General features: G+C 36.4%; 2 protein-coding genes across 5 annotated transcripts in view; one reads left to right on the top strand and one right to left on the bottom strand.

Annotated features, from left to right (window-relative positions):
• Positions 1–849: 849 nt before the first annotated feature.
• LOC106879230 (prostaglandin E synthase 2) lies at positions 850–19,919 on the bottom strand. Of its 2 annotated transcripts, none has more exons than XM_052965599.1 (6): positions 18,805–19,919; positions 12,871–13,086; positions 7,914–8,113; positions 5,020–5,232; positions 3,314–3,428; positions 850–1,217 (listed from the first exon to the last, which is right to left on the bottom strand). In XM_052965599.1, exons 2-6 carry the CDS (start codon positions 13,000–13,002, stop codon positions 1,068–1,070), a joined length of 810 nt encoding a protein of 269 aa, XP_052821559.1. In that variant the 5' UTR covers positions 13,003–13,086; positions 18,805–19,919; the 3' UTR covers positions 850–1,067. The 2 variants fall into 2 exon arrangements, with proteins under 2 accessions (XP_052821559.1, XP_014784204.1); XM_014928718.2 differs by lacking the exon at positions 18,805–19,919 and adding an exon at positions 16,844–17,224.
• Positions 19,920–20,046: 127 nt separating this feature from the next.
• Positions 20,047–22,030, top strand: part of LOC106879229 (valine--tRNA ligase) — a 45,768-nt gene continuing 43,784 nt past the window's right edge. Inside the window, exon 1 of one of the 3 annotated variants that reach the window (XM_014928715.2) lies at positions 20,047–20,588. In XM_014928715.2, the coding sequence (XP_014784201.1) occupies positions 20,509–20,588 (80 nt within the window). In that variant the 5' untranslated portion in view covers positions 20,047–20,508. Of the gene's footprint in view, positions 20,589–21,283; positions 21,614–21,691; positions 21,951–22,030 lie in introns of those variants that run through there. The other 2 variants (XM_014928717.2, XM_052965597.1) reach the window with 2 other exon arrangements.

Here is a 22,030-nt window from a genome sequence, read left to right as displayed (position 1 = left end):
TGTTGTACTTGATTGGTACTTTATTTTATCAACCCCAAAAGGATGAAAGGCAAAGTCAACTATGGCAGAACTTGAACTTCATGTAAAAAGTTGGAATTCCACTAAACATTTTCCTGATGCACCAACAATTTTGCCAGCTTACTGCCTTAGAGTTCACAATAATGGTTTCAAATTTTGGCACACGGCCAGCAGTTTTAGAGGAGTGGGTAAGTTGATTACATCAACTGATACTTATTTTATCAACCTCCAAAAAATGAAAGGCAAAGTCAACCTTGGCAAGATTTGAACTTGGAACATAATGAGTAGGAAAAAATGCTTCTAAGCATTTTATCTTATTCTACCAGTTTGTCACATTAGACAACAACAATAATTGAATGATGCTATTTTAAGCATGTGGAGATACATGACTTAGTGGTTAGGGTGTTGGATTTGTGATTGTAAGATTATGGTTTCAATTCCTGGACTGGGCGATGCATTGTGTTGAGCAAAACACTTCATTTCACATCGCTGCAGTCAACTCAACTGGTAAAATAAGTAATCCTGCCATGGATTGGTGTGCCATCTAAGGAGGGATATGTATGCTGGAGAGATCAGGAAACTGGCCCTATGCTCTTTAAGGAGTAATGTAGACTAACTTGTATTAAGTACATAACTCAAGGAAGTAGATACCAGATGTCTTATATTCCAGCTGAAAGATTATAGCAAACTGGATTAAGATATCCATGGCAATTATAATTCAAGAACCAGGAATCCAGCATATTAGCCTTTCAGCTATTATATATCATCAGTTCCTATCATTAACAGATTACAAAGAAATATATCAAGTAATTAGAATGTAGAACATAAAAATTTATGGCTATAACACTTTCCTTTTATTTGAGAAATTATCTCTGGATGAAAAACAAGCCAAATGTTTGAAAATGAAGCTTAATTACAGTTTATGTTAGCATCAAATATATTAACAAACTTTTCTTTTTAAACTTTTTTGTTTTATTTAAAAAAAAAAAAAAAAAAAGTTCTGTGTCTGTTTAATCCAGAAATTTTGAAAACAGCTAGTTTCTTCAAAGTTATCCTCTAAATTGATCATGTAAGCCAATTCCTTTCTGATTAGTAACAACTTCTTTGGTTCTATAATACCATTTACCTATTTTCGTGTTTTCAAGCAAGTCTTGAAATGCTGTACAACCTTCAATTGAGCTCAAAACACCATAAGCCGACTGAAAAATTGAAGTAAAAAATATTTAAATTAATGTATAAAAAAGAAAAACAAAGAAAATAATAGATATCTAGATTCAAATTAAAAGTTGCTTTCTAATTTAAGCTGTCTTCAATATCGACAGTTTCTTGAGCCCTTCAGCATTCAGATTTCTTTGTCAAATGTATTGCTTACGGATTCACATTGTTTTGAATTAATCAAGCATTATCAAGATTTCAATGGTGTTTGTATATTTTCAGAATGATATTGTAGGGTAGGTGTAAGAGGTTGGATTTGGTTGGTTTTAACACAAAGAAAAACAATATTTGAGTGAGATATGGCCAGATTAAATGCTAAAGGGTTAAATTGAAGATTGATAATTCACAGGTAAGAATACAGTTGGAATTTAAGAAAATGAATATTTTTGACTACCAACAAGAGGTAGATTAGAAACTGATTATTTTACAACACTGAATAAAAAAGGAGTCTTTCTATGGCCATTCATTCTGCTGGAAATAGCAGTCTGACTTAGAAAAAGATGAGATGGTCATAGAATACTTTTGATTACAGGTATGTTCAATAAGACCAACATCTGCTTAAACAACAACTAATGAATAAAATTTATTCACAGTACTGTTATTTACATAATGTTTGTTACAAGATTCTACTTTCTTTAATGCTTTGCTGGTGTACTGAGGAGAATGCACTGAACTGGTTCCGATGGCCACTTGGGCAGAATTTTGGAAAGAGAAATAAATATTGTTATTCAAAAGCACTGGAGATGAAAGAAAATGAAAATAAAACTTCTCAACTATTTCCACCATCTTGCTCTTCACTGAGACAGAATCTGAAACCCATCTCTGGTGACCTGTCACACTTTACATTCAAACAAAAAGCTAACAGTGATTCTGGCTCAGTCTCTTGTCTTCATTCCTCTATGTTCATCTATATCTACAACTTTCCTCCAACATCAGCAGCTGTCATACTATCTCTTATTCTGCTGTAGTGAGTGTGTGTGTGTATCACTACTGTCTGAAGTCATCCTTCTTGGTGACTTCATTAAACATAATCATCTGGTTTTTGCACTCCTCCTATATCAAAGCTGAATCTATTGTCATTCTGATTTTCTACACCAGTTTGTATCATCATAGACCTGTTTTTCTGATGGGTATTCTAACCTTCAAAATTCCCTCAACTTGTTTCCCAACTCTAAACTATTCATCAAGTACTGGGGATTGATAAAACCAGCTTTTCCCTCTCCATAAATTTCTAGCCAGACACGATAGGGGTACAGGCATGGGTGTGTGGTTAAGAAGTTTGCTTTCCAACCACATGGCTTTGGGTTCAGTCCAACAGCACAGCACTTTGGGTAAATGACTTCTACTATAGGCCTTGCACCAACCAAAGTTTTCTGAGTGGATATGGTAGAAAGAAACTGAAATAAGTTTGTCATGTATGTATGTGTATTGCTTGGTTGTATAGTAACATCATTGTTATACAGGCAATGTCATTCATTTCTAATATTCCATGAAAAACATGTCTAGCCATGGGGAAAATATTACTTTGCTTGGAAACAGGTGGGAGTTGGTGATAAGAAGGACATCTGGCTACAGAAAAATCTATCCCAATGAATTATCTGAGTTGTGCAAAACAACAATGATGACGTGCATGTTAGAAATCATTATTGTTCCATTGATATAATTATTGCACATAGGACCACAGCTTCACATCATGTTTTTTTAATTGACATTGATCTCCAGCTTATCATCCTCATCCTGTGAAGCCTCTTTTAGAACTTAGGTCACAGTATGTTACCATACCATAAACTAACTACACCTTTTCCCTAGAAAATCCCAGAGATTTCATTTTTGCTATATAACCTAACCACTTTAATCTTCTATTATGAAAATTCTGTAAGATAAAGCACCACTGGCCTTTCTGTTTGTCTCTTTGTTGACAAAAGTTACTAAAGTATTAAGCTAAGCTACACCTGTGTTGCGAAATATGTAAGGAATGTCTTTGAATCAAAACACTCCACTCACAAAATAGGAAAACATGGCTCACTTATAATTAAATTAGCATACAATCCAAAGTTCTGATGTAATTAACAATACTCACTAAATCTGCTAAATTTGGAGAATTTCCTCCCATGAATGGCTCTTTCTGTAAGGCGTTGTTCCATTCTCGACAGGCTTCATATAAGGAAAAGCGTACATCATCATGAAGCTTGTGTCTGCAAGTATAATATAGCAATAATTCATCAAAAGAAATAGTCAAAAACTTTTATATCCTGATCATCATAGAAGAACTGACAGGTAACACAACACAACACAGGTAAACCATCAATATAAATATGATATTTTTCTTGATCCTGTAAGCAAATAAATGCTTTGTTACAACATGGCTACAAGAAGTAAATCTGGATTGTTCTGTTAAAATTTATATTTGTCTGTTTTATGTCCATTTTCCCACAGTAGCATAGGTTAGATCATAGGTTCTCAAAGTGGGTGCTATTGCCTCCCGGTGGGCATTGAGATGGTCCAGATGGGTGCTGGTGCCTAAGGGGCAGAGAGAAAGGAGGCGTTGGGAGGAAGGCAGTCAATTGGGGGATGCTATGAATTTATTATAAAATTATAGTATTGTATACAAATTATATAATATATTAAATATCAAATGGTTCATAGTATATATAAATTAATAAAATATAAAATATTTATACATAAAAATAGGGGTGGGGGCGCTGAGGGTATTATGTGGCCATGAGGGGGGAAGTGGCCCAAAAAGTTTGAGAACCTCTGGGTTAGATGAATATATACTGGATGCCCTTGAATGTTTTTTAAAGGATCTCTTATTCCACATGTCTCTGAAGGCACAGAATAGCTGATTTGTTGACAGGAGAAATGACAACAATGTCACCACTTGTATTTCAGCGATTTCCTATGTGCATGTGATTTTGTTTGCATTTTCTGAAATGAACTTTAGAAAATGTAAACACACACACACACACACAACAAGCTTCTTTTACTTTCCATCTGCCAAATCTGATCACAAAACTTGGGTCGATCTGGAGCTACAGTAGAAGACATTTGCCCAAGGTGCCATGCAATAGCATTGAATACAAAACCATCTGCTAGTGAAGTGAACTTCTCAACCATATAGCCATACTCTTTCTACAACTGACTGCAAGTCAAATGAGTTTCTTCACTTGCAAGTCATAGTAAATAATTCCCCATAATCATCTTGTCAGTGTATCCATAAGGGACACATTGATGAGATGTTCATAGCTGAAAATGCTTTTTTAGTATAGTTCTATAGCATCAGAGTTAACCTGGAGCTTAACAAGGACACAAGTGGTGACCTTTAGACAGAGCTTCAGTCGTTAGGTTGAGACAAACAGAATAATATGTCATATTTTAGAATTCAGTAAAGCACCAGAAATTAAACATCACACTTACTTGGCATTTATTCATTTTATTTTCTAAATAAATCTGTTTTATTATTGTGAGTTAACCCAGAATAAAGCCATCGAAAGAGCAGTGGTGTGCGTGTGAAAGTATGAATAATCCATTCCACATGTTGACATTATACCATGTGAAAGACAGTGACATTGTTTACTTTTTCCATTAAACAAATGTTCAGTGAACAAGTAAAGGCTGGTGGAATGAAAAAATACCTTACTTGCAAAACATTGAGCTGTTAAAAATCTACCTCAATAAGTTTTATCTAACTCACACCAGCAATAGAAAAACAATAATGAAATTAATTTATTGACAAAAATCTGAAAGCATCTCTTTAAAATGGAAGTTGAAAATGTTACTACTTACTTTTTCTTTAACATCTTGGCAACAAAATACATGGCAGCAGCTCCAATATGTACAATAAAGAAACACTCAAACTTTGAGAAATTATTTTTCCAGTCACCAACGTTTTCAAAATATTTAAAAGCCTGAAGAGCTTCAGAAGGTGTGCGGTAAACATTGGGAGACAATGTATGAACAAGTCGGTCATCTACCCATTTGCGCCACTTACGTTCCTTTCTGAAATATATATTTTATATTGTCAATATAATCAATAGTCAAAGATAAATAGAATGGAGTGGAAAGATGAAAGCAAAAATGATTTTTTTTTTTTTTTGAGAAATGTCTAAAAGAGATTAAAACTGAAATTCAAAATTAGATAAATGCCAAGAAATGAAGGAAAAACTTGAGTTGTATTTCTAAGGAGAAAAATCTGATTAAACTTGATTTTTAAAATGTTTGGTTTCTTTTAGGACAGACCTAGTACTCTCCATAAAATCCTTATGGTATTCATAGCTGAATGTACTACAGAAAGAAAAGTAAAGATTGTTTGCCAACATAACATGGCAGTCCCAGTCTCAGGCGAATGTTGCTGTAATTTAGCCCCAGGAGACATCATCTCCAGCTGGCTAAACGACACGCTCTGTGTCCTTACATTTTCAAACAAGGGAATCTAGCACCCCCGCTCAGCTCAAAACAATATCTGTGTATCGCGATTTCTAGGTTATTTCCCTCAGCACAGAATAATTGTTCGGTTAGAGGTGGCGCTGCCAAATTCCTGTTCAAAATATATAGTTTTCACAGTGACAACTAGTCACCAACTTATAAATTAGAAAATTACTATAATATCTGTATATCGTGAAAATTGTGATACACAGATATTGTTTTGAGCTGAGTGGGCGTGCTAGATTCTCTTGTTTGAAAATGTAAGGACACAGATTGTATCGTATAGCCAGCTGGAGACAATGTCTCCTGGGGCTAAATTACAGCAACATTCATCCTAGACCGGGACTGCCATGTTATGTTGGCAAACAATCTTTACCACAAAGTACTGTTGCTGAATATCTCACATTGTGAGATTTAAAAACAGTAATTTTCTAATTTACACAAAGAGAAATTTAAATATTCATTTAAAATATGCAAAATTAAAAGCAGGTAAAAAAAAATTCAAAAATGTAGAATGTCTTAATTTTATTCAAAAACATTTTTTAATTCAATTTTAAAAAGATAATAAATAAATCTATTACTATTTAAATGACCTGTAGTGAACTCTCTTGATAAAGGTAAACTATATTCTTGGTGTACCAGCAATGGGAAGTCCTGCCTATGGATTAATTCAACTGGCCAAATAAAACTGTATTTTCAACCAATCAGCAATCAGTATTATACAACATCAGCAAGCATATCTAGTTGCTGATAACAGAGGCAGAATAGTCATTACAGCTCACACAGTGGTGACATGATAGCCATTAAGCACATACAGTGATATGTGAGGCGTTACAGCTTGGGCAGTAGTTGACACAACAGCCCTCAACTCACACAGCAGTAACACAACAGCCTTCACACAGCTGTGACACAACAATCATTACATCTCACATAGCAGTGACATGACAACCATCAAGCTCATACAGCAGTGCTATTATTAGCCAGCACACAGCCATTACAGTTCTCACAGTGGCAACCCAACACACAGATAGCAGTGCAACAACATAGAGTTAACAGTGTCACACTGAACTTTAGATCTATCACAGCTCGTAATGACAAAACATAGAGTCTGTGGTAATATAGCAAAGTCTTCAGAGCTGTGACATGCTTACAACCAGCAGCCTCACAGTTTCACATTCCTTCCAACATAAGTTATAACAGAACATGACATATTCAACATACACACACTGTCATCAACAGAACAAAACAGACTATTCTACATGAACAACATAATTTTAAAAACTCTCCAGCTAGATCATTTCTTCATACATATATGCATACAATACACACACATAAATATATGTACTCTTATGTAGACATACAGACACATTTGTGCTAGCACTCGCACACCACACAAACGTATATACATTCAATCAACACTCTTGTAAAATGCTGTGTTCACATTTGTTCCACAATTTTTCACCATATATCAAGTTACATTTCTAGTGCTAAACAATCATCCAACTTGGAACTCTCTTAGAATATTTAAAATCTTAGAAATGTAAATTTTCATGGGAGACTCCATACATCTAGAATAATGACCCATTTGTACAAACATATCCTAAGCATGGTATTTTGAGAAAGACTGGAAGTTTTACCCATGCATGCAAATCTCCCTCCTCCACATCACTAGTGTTGTCTAAAAGAAAAAGACAGACAGCTGGCAGAATTATTAACACACTGGGTAAAATCTTTGTGGCATTTCATGTGTCTTTATGTTGTGAATTCAAATTCAGCCAAGGTCAACTTTGCCTTTCATCCTTTTGAGGTCAATAAAATAAATAAGTACCAACCAAGCACTGGGGTCGATGAAATCAACTCCACCTCCAAAATTGTTTACCTTGTACCAAAATTTGAATCCACTGTTATCCAAAGGAAAGGGCACCAACTTGAGTCAATACAGTTTTGGCACCAGTATCATTCCATGTGCTGCTGGCCAGAATGCAGAGAGCCAGGACAACAAAAATATAAGACATCATGCTCACCTCACTAACAATTCTGTCATCAACCATCCTAGATTGGTACATTTTTTATTAACCCCAAAATGACGAAAAGTAAAGTTGACCTTAGTGGGATTTGGACTCAGTACAGGGAGTTAACAAATACCACAAGATATTTGATCCATTCAACACTCCAACAACTCTGCAAATGGATTTCTAAAAAACAAAAATATTTCACAAACCAAATTTGATGAAACCACATTCAAATGAACTTACTTGAGAAATTGCTCGTTAGCATAAGGTGTACCTTCTTGAAACATGATAAAATATTTATTAGGAAATTCATATACAGTTTTGCCTCTCGTATCTTTTGATTCAATTGCAGGGAAATATGTTAGTAGTTTTTCTATTGACTGTGAGTTGTCCCATAAATGTGATTCAAATAAACTCATCACAACAGATGAGTCATTAATTTGCTAGAAAAGAAATTTTAAAAATATTTATTAAAAACATAATCATAAGATTTAGAGCATTCCATACAAATAATTAATGCTCAGATTTATAAAGAAACTAACACAGTAATCTTTCAAATTGATCAAATGGTTCTTAATGTATGAAATATCAAATCTTCACCAATAACAATGTAAAGTAGAGAATTTTATTTCAATATTTTCAAAATATATAACTAACCAAAATTATTTGTGGATAACTTTACGTATACTCTGCTTCAAAGGAAAATTACCTTAATACATTGTTTTTATATCAACAGAACCATTCTAAAATGTATATCAAATGGAAAATCATTTCATACAAATAAGCAGCAGAAAGTAAATTAAATGAATTATGATGACTTACAGCACATTTAAAGACATCTTCCATATATTTTACATTCCTCTCTCTCTCTCTCTCTCACACCATTACTTGCTGCAGTTACCTCTTCCCCATCTCAAAACATCTCCCTTGACACTCTCATGGAACATACCCCTCTATCCCCTTTGTACCACTTATACTCCCCCTGCTCTACATTTATTTTTCTCTCTCTCTCTCTAACTGTCAATCTACCTTTCTCTCTAACTCTGTCTCTCCTTCCTTTCCTCTCTTTTCAAATTGGAGTAGCCGAGTATCTCCTCCATAGTAAGACACCTATCCCTATCCCTTGAACCGCTCACCGAACACAGCTGTCTTCATCTCACAAGTCACTTGGCAATCCTGCTGGCATCAGTGTGCCACATAATAAGCACTCAGTACACTCTGTAAAATGGTTGGTGTTAGGAAGAACACCCAGCTATAGAAACCATGTCAAAACAGACAAATGGAACCTGGTGCAGATCTCCAGCTGTCCAGCTCCTGTCAAACCATCCAACCCATGCCACCATGGAAGACAGATGTTAAATGATGATGGTGATGAATATATATTTCATGTCATCATCATCATTTAACGTCTGTTTTCCATGCTGGCATGGGTTGGACATGGGTTTCAATGAGGACTGGCAAACCGGTAGGCTGTGCCAGGCTCCAGTCCAATCTGGCAATGTTTCTACAGCTGGATGGCCTTCCTAACACCAACCACTCTGAGAGTGTAGTGGGTACTTTTTACATGCCACCAGCATGGGAGCCAGTCAGGCTGCACTGGCATCAACCCACGCTTGAATGGTTATGCGACTCTAGAATTGGCCATGTCTGTGATCTCACTTTATTTGCCAGATCTTCTCAATCACAGCATATCTCCAAACGTCTTGGTCTCTTGTCATCACCTTAGTGAGACCCAACATTCGAGGGTTGTGTTTCACCACCTCATCCCATGTCTTCCTGGGTCTCCCTCTTCTACGGGTTCCTTCCACTGTTAGGATGTGACACTTCTTCACACAGCTCTCCTCATCCATATGCAGCACATGACCATACCAGCACAGTTGTCTCTCTTGCACACCACATCTGATGCTTCTTATGTCCAACATTTCTCTCAGGACGCTTACACCCTGTCATGTATGCACACTGACTTTACACATCTAGCAGATCATACTAGCTTCATTTCTTTCAAGCCTACATATGTCCTCAACAGTCATGGCTCATGTTTCACTGCCACGTAGCCACTGCCACCTTCGAACATTGGGCCTCACCGAGGCGATGACTTCTGACCGAGACCTCTGGAAATATGCTGTGCGTGAGAAGACCCGGCAAGCCAAGTGAGACCTAAATCTAAGGCCTCAGCCAACCCACTTATGTGTACCTTCCTTCATTGGACACTAAACTCCGCTTGCGAAGACCTGTTGGGGCAAGCGAAAGTAAAATCATGATGGCACCTGTGCCCAGCATCGCCTCCCTGGCACTTGTGCCGGATGGCATGTGTAAAGACTTTCGAGTGAAATCGTTACCAGTGCCGCCCAACTGGCTCCAGTGCAGGTGGCATGTAAAATACACAATTTTGAGTGTAGCCGTGGCCAGTACCGCCTGACCGGCCCTCATGCCGGTGGCACGTAAAAGCACCCACTACACTCTCGGAGTGGTTGGCATTAGGAAGGGCATCCAGCTGTAGAAACTCTGCCAAATCAGATTGGAGCCTGGTGTAGCTATCTGGTTTCACCAGTCCTCAGTCAAATCGTCCAACCCATGCTAGCATGGAAAGCGGACGTTAAACAACGATGATGAATAAAATCATGGTGATGATGGATCTCCCATCAATTTCAAAAAGGAGCATTCAGTCGTTCAATCAACTGAACAACCTAATTATTTATATTAAGACATAATGGCTGAATAGTCTAGACATGTGCACCGTTGACATAATCCTTACGCAGAATCAGCCTTCATATTGTGTAAAACAAGGCTAGATCTCTGGATTACATGTACAGTCTATCTGGTATTTCTACACAATTTCTATCTACCTAATTCTAAAACTTGAGGCTACAGTAAAAGACACTTTCTCAAGATGTCATGTAGTGGGATTGAACCCAAGGCCTCAAGATTGTGAAGTGAACTTTTTAACTGTCTTGGAGATAGTTAAAGCAGTCAAATTTCAAATTAAATGCATTATACTTTAGATTTATCGGATCTTTTTTAAAACGGGGGCCACATTTTTCATTAACGAAACACTTTGAAACTTGGAACACTGGTAGAATGTGTCATATAAAACATCTTTTTCTCTTAGTCTTCTTAAAAAAAAAAAAAATCCATAAATTATTCCATGTTAAAGTTGTTGTATTTCTGTAATTTCAACCAATCACTGACGTCCATTCAGCCGATATACATTAAGTGCCGACTACATAAACAAACGATTCTGAAACAATTAACCCTAACCCTAACCCTAACTCTAACCCTAACCCTAGGGTTAGGGTTAGGGTTAAAGCAAATTTAAAATGAAAAAAAGCAAATAAAACGAAGAATCGTTTGTTTATGTAGTCGGCACTTAATGTATATCGGCTGAATGGACGTCAGTGATTGGTTGAAATTATCGAAATAAGACAATTTTTTACATGAAATAAATTCGAATACAAAAATATTTTTCTGTTCTATAACACAAAATAGATAAGTATACGAAGTTTGAAAGTCTTTCGGTACCAAAAACACTACGTAAAACATTAATGAAAAATGTGGCCCCCGTTTTAAAAAAGATCCGATTTATCTTCCTTGATCAAGACTCCAAACCTTGACATATTAGCTTTCCTTTTCCTCCTTCTGGAATTGATAAAATATGTACCAGGAATATGTTGTATATCATCATCATCATCGTTTAACGCCCGCTTTCCATGCTGGCATGGGTTGGAAGGTTTTGACTGGGGTCTGGTGAGCGAGATGGCTGCACCAGGCTCCAATCTAATCTGGCAGAGTTTCTACAGCTGGATGCCCTTCCTAACGCCAACCATTCCGAGAGTGTAATGGGTGCTTTTAGGTGCCACCAGCACGAGGGCCAGTCAGGCGGTACTGGCAACAACCACACTCAAATGATGCTTTTATGTGTCACCTGCACAGGAGCCAGTCTAGCGGCACTGGCAACGCCCTTGCTCGAATGTTGTTTTCCACCTACCACCGGCACAAGTGCCAGTAAGGCAATGCTGGTAACGATCACGTTTGAATGGTGCTTTTTACATGCCACCAGCATGGGGGCCAGTCAGTGGCCCTGGCAACAATCACGCCTGGATGCTGCTCTTAGCACTCCACTAGCACGGATGCCATCGAATTTGATTTCGATTTCACTTGCCTCAACAGGTCTTCACAAGCAGAGTTTAGTGTCCAACGAAAGAAAGGTATGCCTAAGTGGGCTGATTACACCACTGGCATAGGCCACGGGTTAGGGTCTCATTTGGCTTGCCGGGTCTTCTCAAGCACAGCATATTTCCAAAGGTCTCGGTCACTAGTCCTTGCCTCAGTGAGGCCTAATGTTCGAAGGTTGTGCCTCATCACCTCACCCCAGGTCTTCCTGGGTCTACCTCTTCCACAGTTTCCCTCAACCGCTAGGGTGTGACACTTTTTCACACAGCTATCCTCATCCATTCATACCACATGACCATACCAGCGCAGTCGTCTCTCTTGCATACCACATCTGATGCTTCTTAGGTCCAACTTTTCTCTCAAGGCACTTATACTCTGTCGAGTATGCACACTGACATTACACATCCAGCGGAGCATACTGGCTTTGTTCCTTGCAAGCTTACGCATGTCTTCAGAAATCACGGCCCATGTTTCACTGCCATGTAACATGGCTGTTCGTACACATGCATCATACAGTCTGCCTTTTACTCTGAGCGAGAAGCCCTTTGTCACCAGCAGAGGTAGGAGCTCTCTCAACTTTGCCCAGGCTATTCTTATTCTAGCAGCTACACTTTCAGAGCACCCACCCCGCTAAATATAAATAACCTTACAAAATTGATGTTGTTTTTAAAATTTTTCTTTTCTGATAATTAGAATGATTCAGTGTGCTAACATGCATCCCAATTTCCAATGCATCAAGAAATTGAAGGACATCATTTTATCAAGATAGAATGTTATTGTATCATAACCCCCCCCCCCACATCTCTGCAATCATTAGTAACCTAACTATTTATACTGATGTTACACATACACACACACGATATATATTTAATGATAAAGGGACTAAGCTGACAGCTGATGGTATGTAGAACATTAAACTTTATTCATAAGGCCTCTGCCCAAAAAGCTTTGCCAAAGGCTGCTTTCGGTTATACAGCAATTATGTTATTAGAATTTTAACTTATTAGCAAATTATATTTAATTAACTTACCAAATAATTATCTTCTCCAATACCTTCACATACAAGTATTGGAACTTTTTTATATTTTGACCATTTGATCTGTGTTCTCCAAATAGAGTTAACTTCAACAACATCATATGAATAACCTCGGTAATCTAGCATGGCTCGAACTTTACAACAGAATGGGCATGTTTGGTATTGGAAAAGTGTTAGTTTCACATCAAGTGGATGATGTTTGCTCTTTATCTGGTGAAAAGGAAAGAACATATATAAGAATTAAAAGTGCTAGACATTGCTGAACAACAACCAAATGTAAAAAGAATAAAGGTGTAATTCTGAATTATAAATAGTGAAGAAATCAGAATTAAAATGAAGAAAAATCTAAGACAACATAATTAAAAACAACAATGATATTGCATGACTTTTAGTGAACAGCAGATGACTTTCCTTTTCTTATTGCTAACAACATTTCTGAGGACATGGCTTGGTTTTGTAGGATCTCAAAAACAAGTAGGAAGAGAAGAAAACATAACTTAGGAGTTATAACTTAGACAGAGACTTGGTCTGAATGGTTGCAACATAATCTACTCCAAAGGCCAGGCAAGACCTCAGTCAGTCAACGTTGGCTCTGCATCACACCTAATTATATATATGTGGACTTGGGCGAGATTTTTGGAATAAGACTCACAATTACCCATGCATACCAGTTTCCCCTCTCCACACCACTGATGTTTATCTAAGAGAAAGACCACTAACTTGGACCGATACAGCCTGGCACCAGTGTTGTTACAGGTGTTGCTGTCAGAATGTAAAGATACTGCAAGGCATTCTGTCCTGCACTAACAGTTCAACTAGACTGTCACTCTGGATTGATACTCTTTTATTGACCCTGAAAGGATAACATGCTAAGTTAAGCACAGCAGGATTTGAACCCAAAGGGTTACAACAAATACTGTGAGGCGTTCTGTCCAACACTCTAACAACACAACCAATTAGCTGTCATAAAGACAGACAGCAGTGTTAAGTCAGGTTCCACCCAAAATTTAGACACTAATCACCAATGAATAAACTGAAATATATGAAAGTATCATAGAAGGAATAAAAATAGTCTAATCATTTGGACATGCTTTGTAGAGTAAGAATATTAAATATGAAAGAAAAGGGAGTTAGTGGTGGATTGATAGGTGAGTCTGTATCTTTGGTAGCAGATTATATTTATTGAATGGTAATAAAGAATAGCAAGGCAACAACAGACACAGTGAGAAATGATCAGCAATAACTAGTAATGTGCAATAGAATAAAAGAATACAAATGCAAAACATAAGTTTCCAAATACAGTTATTGTGTGTACAGTATTTATGTACCATTGCGTGATAGCAACAGCATACATATTTGAGAAAGTGTTTATTTATTATATCTCAGAAATGTAAAGCTGTATTTCAGTGCAATATTGACAATTATGATAGCAATTGTAAAATATGAACTCAAGAAAATAAAACTAGATATCATCATCTATAAGAATAGCAAATTCAGATAGTTTGATTCTCACCCATCATCATCATCGTTTAACGTCCGCTTTCCATGCTAACATGGGTTGGACGATTTGACTGAGGACTGGTGAAACCAGATGGCAACACCAGGCTCCAATCTGATTTGGCAGAGTTTCTACAGCTGGATGCCCTTCCTAACGCCAACCACTCAGAGAGTGTAGTGGGTGCTTTTACGTGTCACCCGCACTAAGGCCAGTCAGGCGGTACTGGCAACGGCAACGGCCACGCTCAAAATGGTGTATTTTATGTGCCAGGGGCACTGGCAACGATCTCGCTCGAAAATCCTATGAAGGCCAGTCAGGCGGTACTGGCAACGGTCTAAAACCCCGCAGGCCTTGTCATTGCACAGTGAGTCTAAGTATATAGAGATATGACTATGTGTCTACATCTCATGCTGTATTAACACTCTTTTTCCCAAGATGTCAAAATATTATAGTAGAAGACTATTCATTAAAATATAAACAAAACTGTACCTAGAAAAGCTTATTTGTTTAATGGTACCGTGACATCTTGAGAGGGAGAGATAAGCGAGTCCTGATGAGCTTTGAAGAAAGTGGAACCAATTAGTCCAAGCTTCATTCCAAGGGTGTCAAGCATACACACCCTTATAGATCTAATATCACAGCAAGGCTAAATACATACAATATAATTAATCTTTTTGACCAACCCATCTGACACTGTACCAGGTTCTAGGAAACTTATTTCATGTTTTAAAGAAATATAAATTAAAATCTTCCATAAAAATTTCATGTCAATTTGTTCCACAGACAAGTTCATTAATGACAAAGTTATTTTACTAAATTATTCATAATTTTCAAAATTAAGTGAAACAAGAGCAGTGTATTTCAACAAAAATATGGTAATAAAAGGGTTAACATCATATATTTATTCATAATCCACACTGCATTGACATCCTAGTTTTATAAATGCTGGGCCATCAACTTTGAGTTGTACCGAGTATAATTTTGTTCAGATTTTAATAAGTAATCTGCTGGGAAGAAGTAGGAGAGCTCTTTGTTTTGGCATAACAAACAAAATTGAACCAAGGGAAATAAATGTGTGATTAATATATCAAGCAAAATGCTTGGCAGCATTTCATTCGTCTTTATGTTTTGAGTTCAACTTTGCCTTTTATCTTTTTGGGGTTAATAAAAGAAGTACCAGTTGATCACTGGGGTCTCCCCTGAACTTGCTGGTCTTGTGCCAAAATTTGAAACCAATATATTTTATTGTTTTCATTTCATCCCACAATTACTGTATAGTGGCATAGCCGGAGTGTGTACCACCCATGGCAGCCCTTAATTTTGAGCTCTCCGCCCCCAGTTCTTGGCAATACAGTCTACTCAGGTTTATATAGCTGTCCTAAAAGTGCTGACCCCATAAAAGCGTCGATTAGGATGGACTTCCCTCATTCCTAGCTACCCTACTGTTACTGTAATATCCACGGATCAGTTTTAGATTTCTCATCAAGAACTATGCAATCTACCACGACCCTATGTGAAATAACCACAACTAACCCTACATAATGTTATACGTCAACACTATCAGATGACAAAACATTTTTTGGATCAAGACCTGTTGTTATATCTGGGAATTTAATGTCATAATTTAGCTGAATAATGATTGCTTAATGTGACATCGATCTCGTTTAGCACCAGAGGTCAAGGACGTTTGAATACGAAAGAATGGGACAAAATAATTCCACCCCACTTTTTCCGTTTCAATTTAGGTAGACGATTGTTTCATGAAGAAGTTTTAGAAAACGTTTCATTCAATACTATGTCATGTGGAAAGTTTAATAACACTTATCAGATTATTTGTAATGAATTTCGTTTCCATGAAGAATAGGAATGCGTGAATATCAACGTGTAAATCATTTATCTAATTTTAATTAGCTGGAAAACGAGATTCGATATTGATAGAATTATATAGGCCTGATTTTCTTCGTTTAGCAGTGAATTGATTCAGATATACGAATATATTTGACAAGTTATATAACCAATTTATGACTACAATCACTGTTACAGCAGAAATATAAAGGCTTAAAGATGCCATATAAACAAACAAATAGATAAGAAATGTATGAAAGACGATAATGACAATAGCATTTATTTACATAAATGTCACAATTATTTACACTTTGGCTGCAAAGGTTTTCTGGTCATGCTTAAAAGAGTTAAAGTGTCATGTTTGACTTTCAAAACTCAAGGATAAAAATTGTATAACACTTCGCTTTTCACTTTTAATTAGCTCTGAAAAAGAATCAAGAGTATAATATATATATGGTATACTTATTGTTCTTTGCATGCGTTAATGTTATGTATTCATGTGTTTTAATATTAGATGAGCGTAGGAATGATGGTGTGTATAAATGTGTGAATGTAAGTGCATAAATCATAAATACATACACGTTATTTTTAAATACATTCTAAAGAGAAAGATTATTTACATACCGATCTGGAAATTTTGAACTGAGGAAAACCTTTCTCTTTCGCTGCGAGCACATTTGGTATATTATTGAATGTATCGTCGCACACATAACGGTAATAGGAAGCACATATCAACGATGTGACCCCAGCAACACAGGAAACACGATTGAATATCTTCTTACTGAAGTGATTTGAACTGCGACCTTTCCAATATTTGGCATGATTGACTTTCTGCACTGTATCGATCTTTCTAAACAGAAAGTAATTTTTCTGCAGATAGTTGTTATCTATTTTACGAAAGTTAGTCCACAAGCTCTGTGAGCCTAAGCGGACAGCCATGCCGACAGAGGGGAATATCTTCACGTGATGCACTCTTTCGAAGTTCCGTGCAGGAATGTGTAACTGGGATTAATCATATAAGACTATATCAAGAACTATGAAATATAATTCAAACCAGAATTTTAATTGCTAATATTTTTTTGCTTCTTATTAAGATATTTGTCCTTTATATAATTCAAGAAGAATTTCATTTAATTTTTTTTTTAAACAATGTAATATTATCGAAACTAAATATTGCCTAAATCATCCATTGCATACTGAAAATTTCGTCAAATATCTTAATTATTCAAATAAAGATTCAATTACATTAAAAATTTTATGTATAAAAACTATATTTAATAATATATTTAATTATAAAAATTATATAATCGTCTGCTTTAAGTAAATGTACTGCAATTAAGGGAAATAACTCTAATTTTGGAAACTAGTCTCCTTTTTTTTTTCTGTAAATCTAATTTACTGTGATCTTTATTTGACATTAATTCTGTTATATAAAGAATACATTCATTCAGTGAATGATATCAGTTCAATTTTTCTTCCGTTAAACAAAAAGTTACCAATCTGTGACTCAACATTGAAAAATAACTATGCGAAAGAGTTGACTTTTCAACTTAGAAAACGATTGAAAACAACGTCTATATGAAAAAATAAATTGATTAAAAGAAAAGAAATAGGAAGAAAGAACAAATTAAAAATATGAAAGTTTCTCCCATTTCAAAATTTGAGCGAAAGCAATGTTTTAGAAGTTGATGTCCATTAAAGCCTTTGTCTTTGATTAGCCTTATACTCACTTAAGTTTCCCATCTATGGATTTCATCCGTTTCACACCTCTTGTTATAGAAATTTAATCCCAAATTACCCCGTTACAGCTTTGGGTGAAAATGATCAAACTTTAAGCCTCTATAACTTCTTTAAAAAAATTTTTCTAGAGAAAGTGAAATAATTCCAGCAATTCAGCTTGGAAAACTACATTAGTGTATCAAATTTCAAAATTTTCAATAAACTTTAATTATGGAAATCTTGGTTGCCAAACGTTTATATCCTTGACAAACGTTGGATATATAATTTAACGATGCAAAGGTAAAAATCAATGTGTTCACACGATGTAGTTTGCGAGACGCCAAAACGCCGTCTCAACGACCTCTGTCTCAATCAATACGCTACTCTTTATAAGAGTTCGGCTAGTCTTGTCTTCCAATCCCCTAGGGGTGTCAATGACTCTCGCCACAACATCTCCCCCTTTGAGATTGACTTCCGTTGGAAATTAATATTATTTTCTCTTTACTCTCTTTTACTCTTTTACTTGTTTCAGTCATTTGACTATGGGCCATGCTGGAGCGCCGCCTTTAGTCGAGCAAATCGACCCCAGAACTTATTCTTTGTAAGCCTAGTACCTATTCTATCGGTCTCTTTTGCCGAACCACGAAGTTACGGGGACGTAAACACACCAGCATCGGTTGTAAAGCTATGTTGGGGGGACAAACACAGACACACAAATATATACGACGGGCTTCTTTCAGTTTCCGTCTACCAAATCCACTCACAAGGCTTTGGTCAGCCCGAGGCTATAGTAGAAGACACTTGCCCAAGGTGCCACGCAGTGGGACTGAACCCTGAACCATGTGGTTGGTAAACGAGCTACTTACCACACAGCTACTCCTGCGATTTATTTATTTTTCTTTCATTCTTCCTTTTTGAGATTTTCTTCCGAGAAAAATTTAATATTTCTTCCGTTTAGGCACTATTTCCAACCGTTCTATTTGCTTTCTCTTTCCTGTGCTGCTACGACGACTAGGTTCGATTTCTTGTGACGTTGGAACATCAAAAGTGTCGTACAACACTTCCATGGGTGTCTCCGTATTTTTTTAATTTTTAGCTGGTTTAAATGTCTTTTATGTTCCCATTTTTCGCCTCTAATCATGTATGTCATTTTGCCAATTCATTTTGTTACTACTCCGTCTTCCCTAGCGAAAAGTTCGTGTAGAAATTCCACTGTTACCACACTCAAAACATTTACGATTTTTAAAGGACAATTACTTCTAAAATGTAAACCACCGCACCCATAGCATGGATTAGGTCTTGACGTTCGTTTTCCCTTTTTCTTATCCGTTTCGAGTCGACACGCATGTATCTGAGACCAACCTTTTCCTTCAATTTTATCCGCATAATATCTTAGATTTATAATCCTCTGGCATTCTTCAGCCACTGCCTGTAGAATTAATTTTTGGTCCTGTTTTAATTTTGTTAATATATGGGAACGTATATCAGCATCTTTTCTTGCAGTTAACCCTTGGACAAAAATGAGACATTTGAACAAATACATGGTTACTTCATTTAATTTGAGTTTTTCACACTTTCTGTTAACGACCCCAGCATAGGTGACGAAATCTCTGTCATCTTTTTTAACTAAATTTAAACACTACCAACGAGTAATGAACAGGGAACATCTTTCACTGAAAATTCTCGATAACAAATTAATTGTTTCATCGAAATAAATCTCACTTGGTTTCTTCGACAGAATATAATTACAGTATATTTCGTGTTCGGCTGGGGATAACTTTCTTAGAAGTAGTCGCACCTTCTCGTCATTCCAATTTTTACTTTCTTCTTTGAAGATTTCTTCGTATCTTCTAAAATATGCAGAAAAAGTAGTACCTTCTTCTGGGTTATAAATAAATTATCCAATTGAGTTTGCTACGCCGTCTGACGAGAACGAACCCGAAGTATTTTCAGACTTCTTCAACATTACTTCCACTTGGTATGGTTGTTGTTGCAATTGCACCACACAAGCCAATAAGTCTTCCATGTTAATGATTTTTCTTTGATTTCGTACAAAAAAAAAAAAAAAATTAACGAGCGACGCAAGCTTCGAATATTTCGTCGCCACTTTTATATCTTTGACAAACGTTGGATATATAATTTGACGATGCGGAGCTAAAAGCAATGTTCACACGACGTAGTTCGCGAGACGCCAAAACGCCCTCTCAACGACTCCTATCGACCTGTCTCAACCAATATGCTACTCTCTATAAGAGTTCGGCTTGTCCATTCTTCCAATCACCCACGGGTGTCAATGACTCTCGCCACAACACAGACAGAAAAGATCCAGTATTTTAATAACCAGAGCTATATACATGTGATTTACTGGTAAATGCATGTACATGTAAATAGAATAAAATAAAAGAACTTGAACGATTTATACCAACAGTAATTTTCCTCCAACTGGGATAGAACTCACTTTACTCAAAATCGCAGGCCTATACCTGCATACTTTCTACTACTTTTAAAAACTTACATGCAGCTAATGTCGGTTTTCATTTTTTAACCTTCAATATACAGGCATAATCCATATGCAACATAGATACCTTTCACTAAACCTGTACTACTTCCATGAACAGAAACTTCGTGAACTACCAAGTCGGAACAACACGTAATTAAAACTTTTCAAGTCGCTACAAATGTTACGCCTCACAATCTATGAAGGTCTCGAACAGATATTTTGTTTGGTGGATGCATCTAGAGCTTAGTATTATTAAGTGCAGGGGCCGCTGAAGTGTCCTTTGTGGGTATTGAACTTTTCCAGAAGAGTTTTGAAATTTACTGTCTTTGTTGGCCATTGAACTGTTGATGATTTTTAGGTAGTCTTTTATGTCATTCTTTATTTAACTTTTGCTGACACAGGTATTGCCAATGGAAGTGGACGGGTCGGGGGACTAAACCGAGTTGTCCTTAATTTGTAAGATATGATACGCATGTCGACCAAGAGTAGATATATCAAGACTATCCAAAGTGGGCCATTACTGAAGGAAGTGAAGGATCTGTGTTACAGTCTTTTATGTCTTGAGTTCAAATCTTGCCACTGTCAGCTTTGCCGTAAGAGGAAGTTTAAACTGGATTCGAAATCCGAACTTGTGAAACCTTGAAACATCAGTAAAATTGTTAAAGGAAAAATGCATCTTTATATTACTTTTTGATCTTTATATTACTTTAGTTATCTTTATAATACTTTAGTTACCCAAAAGTTTATTTGAGTTAAATCACTCAGTCAAGTGTTTTATCTTGACTCTTCTGTTCATGACTCAACTTGTTAAAGTCTATTATCAAAATATACAAAGAGATCATGAGTCAGTTGCTTGGCATTCGAAACCATACATATCGTTGCTGGCTTCAAGCAGCAACAATAACAAGACTGTCGCCACAACCCCACAGCGTCTACTTTGCCCTGGTTGTCACAACTATCAACATCATCAAATGTTGTCAATTTCGACAAATTCATCTCGGTAGTTTGTCAAAATATAATATCAAGCACGTAAACGTACCTCGAACACACACACACACACTTTTTATGAATGGTTGAATCCATATTATCGCATACGCATACATAAATATACGCTGTGGTCTTTTGTCTACCAAAGAACATTCTCTCCGTGTCAGTAGTAACTCAATATAAATCTAGTAAGTGTTAATAAATTAAATATTTCTATCTCACAAAAAATCTTCAACGATTCCTTTTAAAAACTTTCATTGATGAGGAGGCTAGCATCAGCAACCTTTGCGAAGGTTGAAATGTTGCTTTTAATGAATTTGTGACACACGATCACTCAATACTTGTGAAGCTATTGAAAGTATTGGAAAGGACCAAACTCGTGCATGTATTAACAAATTCTCGTGGTGAACCTGTAAGAGAGAATAAAATGTATAGCAAAGGTGTAGTAACAACGTTTAAAGAACTTGTAAACTATGTGCTCAATGAACAGAATACCTTGGACGAAATTCTGAATATCAGACAGAAGTAAAATGAACTTTTATTAGCTCATGTTTATGATTGTTGTTCTCTTGTAAAATGGAGAGTTTGCTCTAATTTAGTGAAAA

This window comes from Octopus bimaculoides, chromosome 2 (assembly GCF_001194135.2).
Source record: "Octopus bimaculoides isolate UCB-OBI-ISO-001 chromosome 2, ASM119413v2, whole genome shotgun sequence".
In the NCBI taxonomy this organism is placed as follows: Eukaryota; Metazoa; Mollusca; class Cephalopoda; order Octopoda; family Octopodidae; genus Octopus; species Octopus bimaculoides.
Note: the sequence above shows the minus strand (reverse complement) of the source record. Positions and strands in the feature narration are given on the sequence as shown.

What these genes read in the sequence shown, in the direction of transcription:
- LOC106879230 (XM_014928718.2), bottom strand. Translation starts at nt 17,158, where the DNA reads ATGGCTGTCCGCTTAGGCTCACAGAGCTTGTGGACTAACTTTCGTAAA. An exon ending in AGTTCAAAATTTCCAGATCG is followed by an intron (nt 13,087 to 16,843) that starts GTATGTAAATAA and finishes CCTTTTCACCAG; the next exon opens with ATAAAGAGCAAACATCATCC. An exon ending in CTCCAAATTTAGCAGATTTA is followed by an intron (nt 1,218 to 3,313) that starts GTGAGTATTGTT and finishes TCAATTTTTCAG; the next exon opens with TCGGCTTATGGTGTTTTGAG.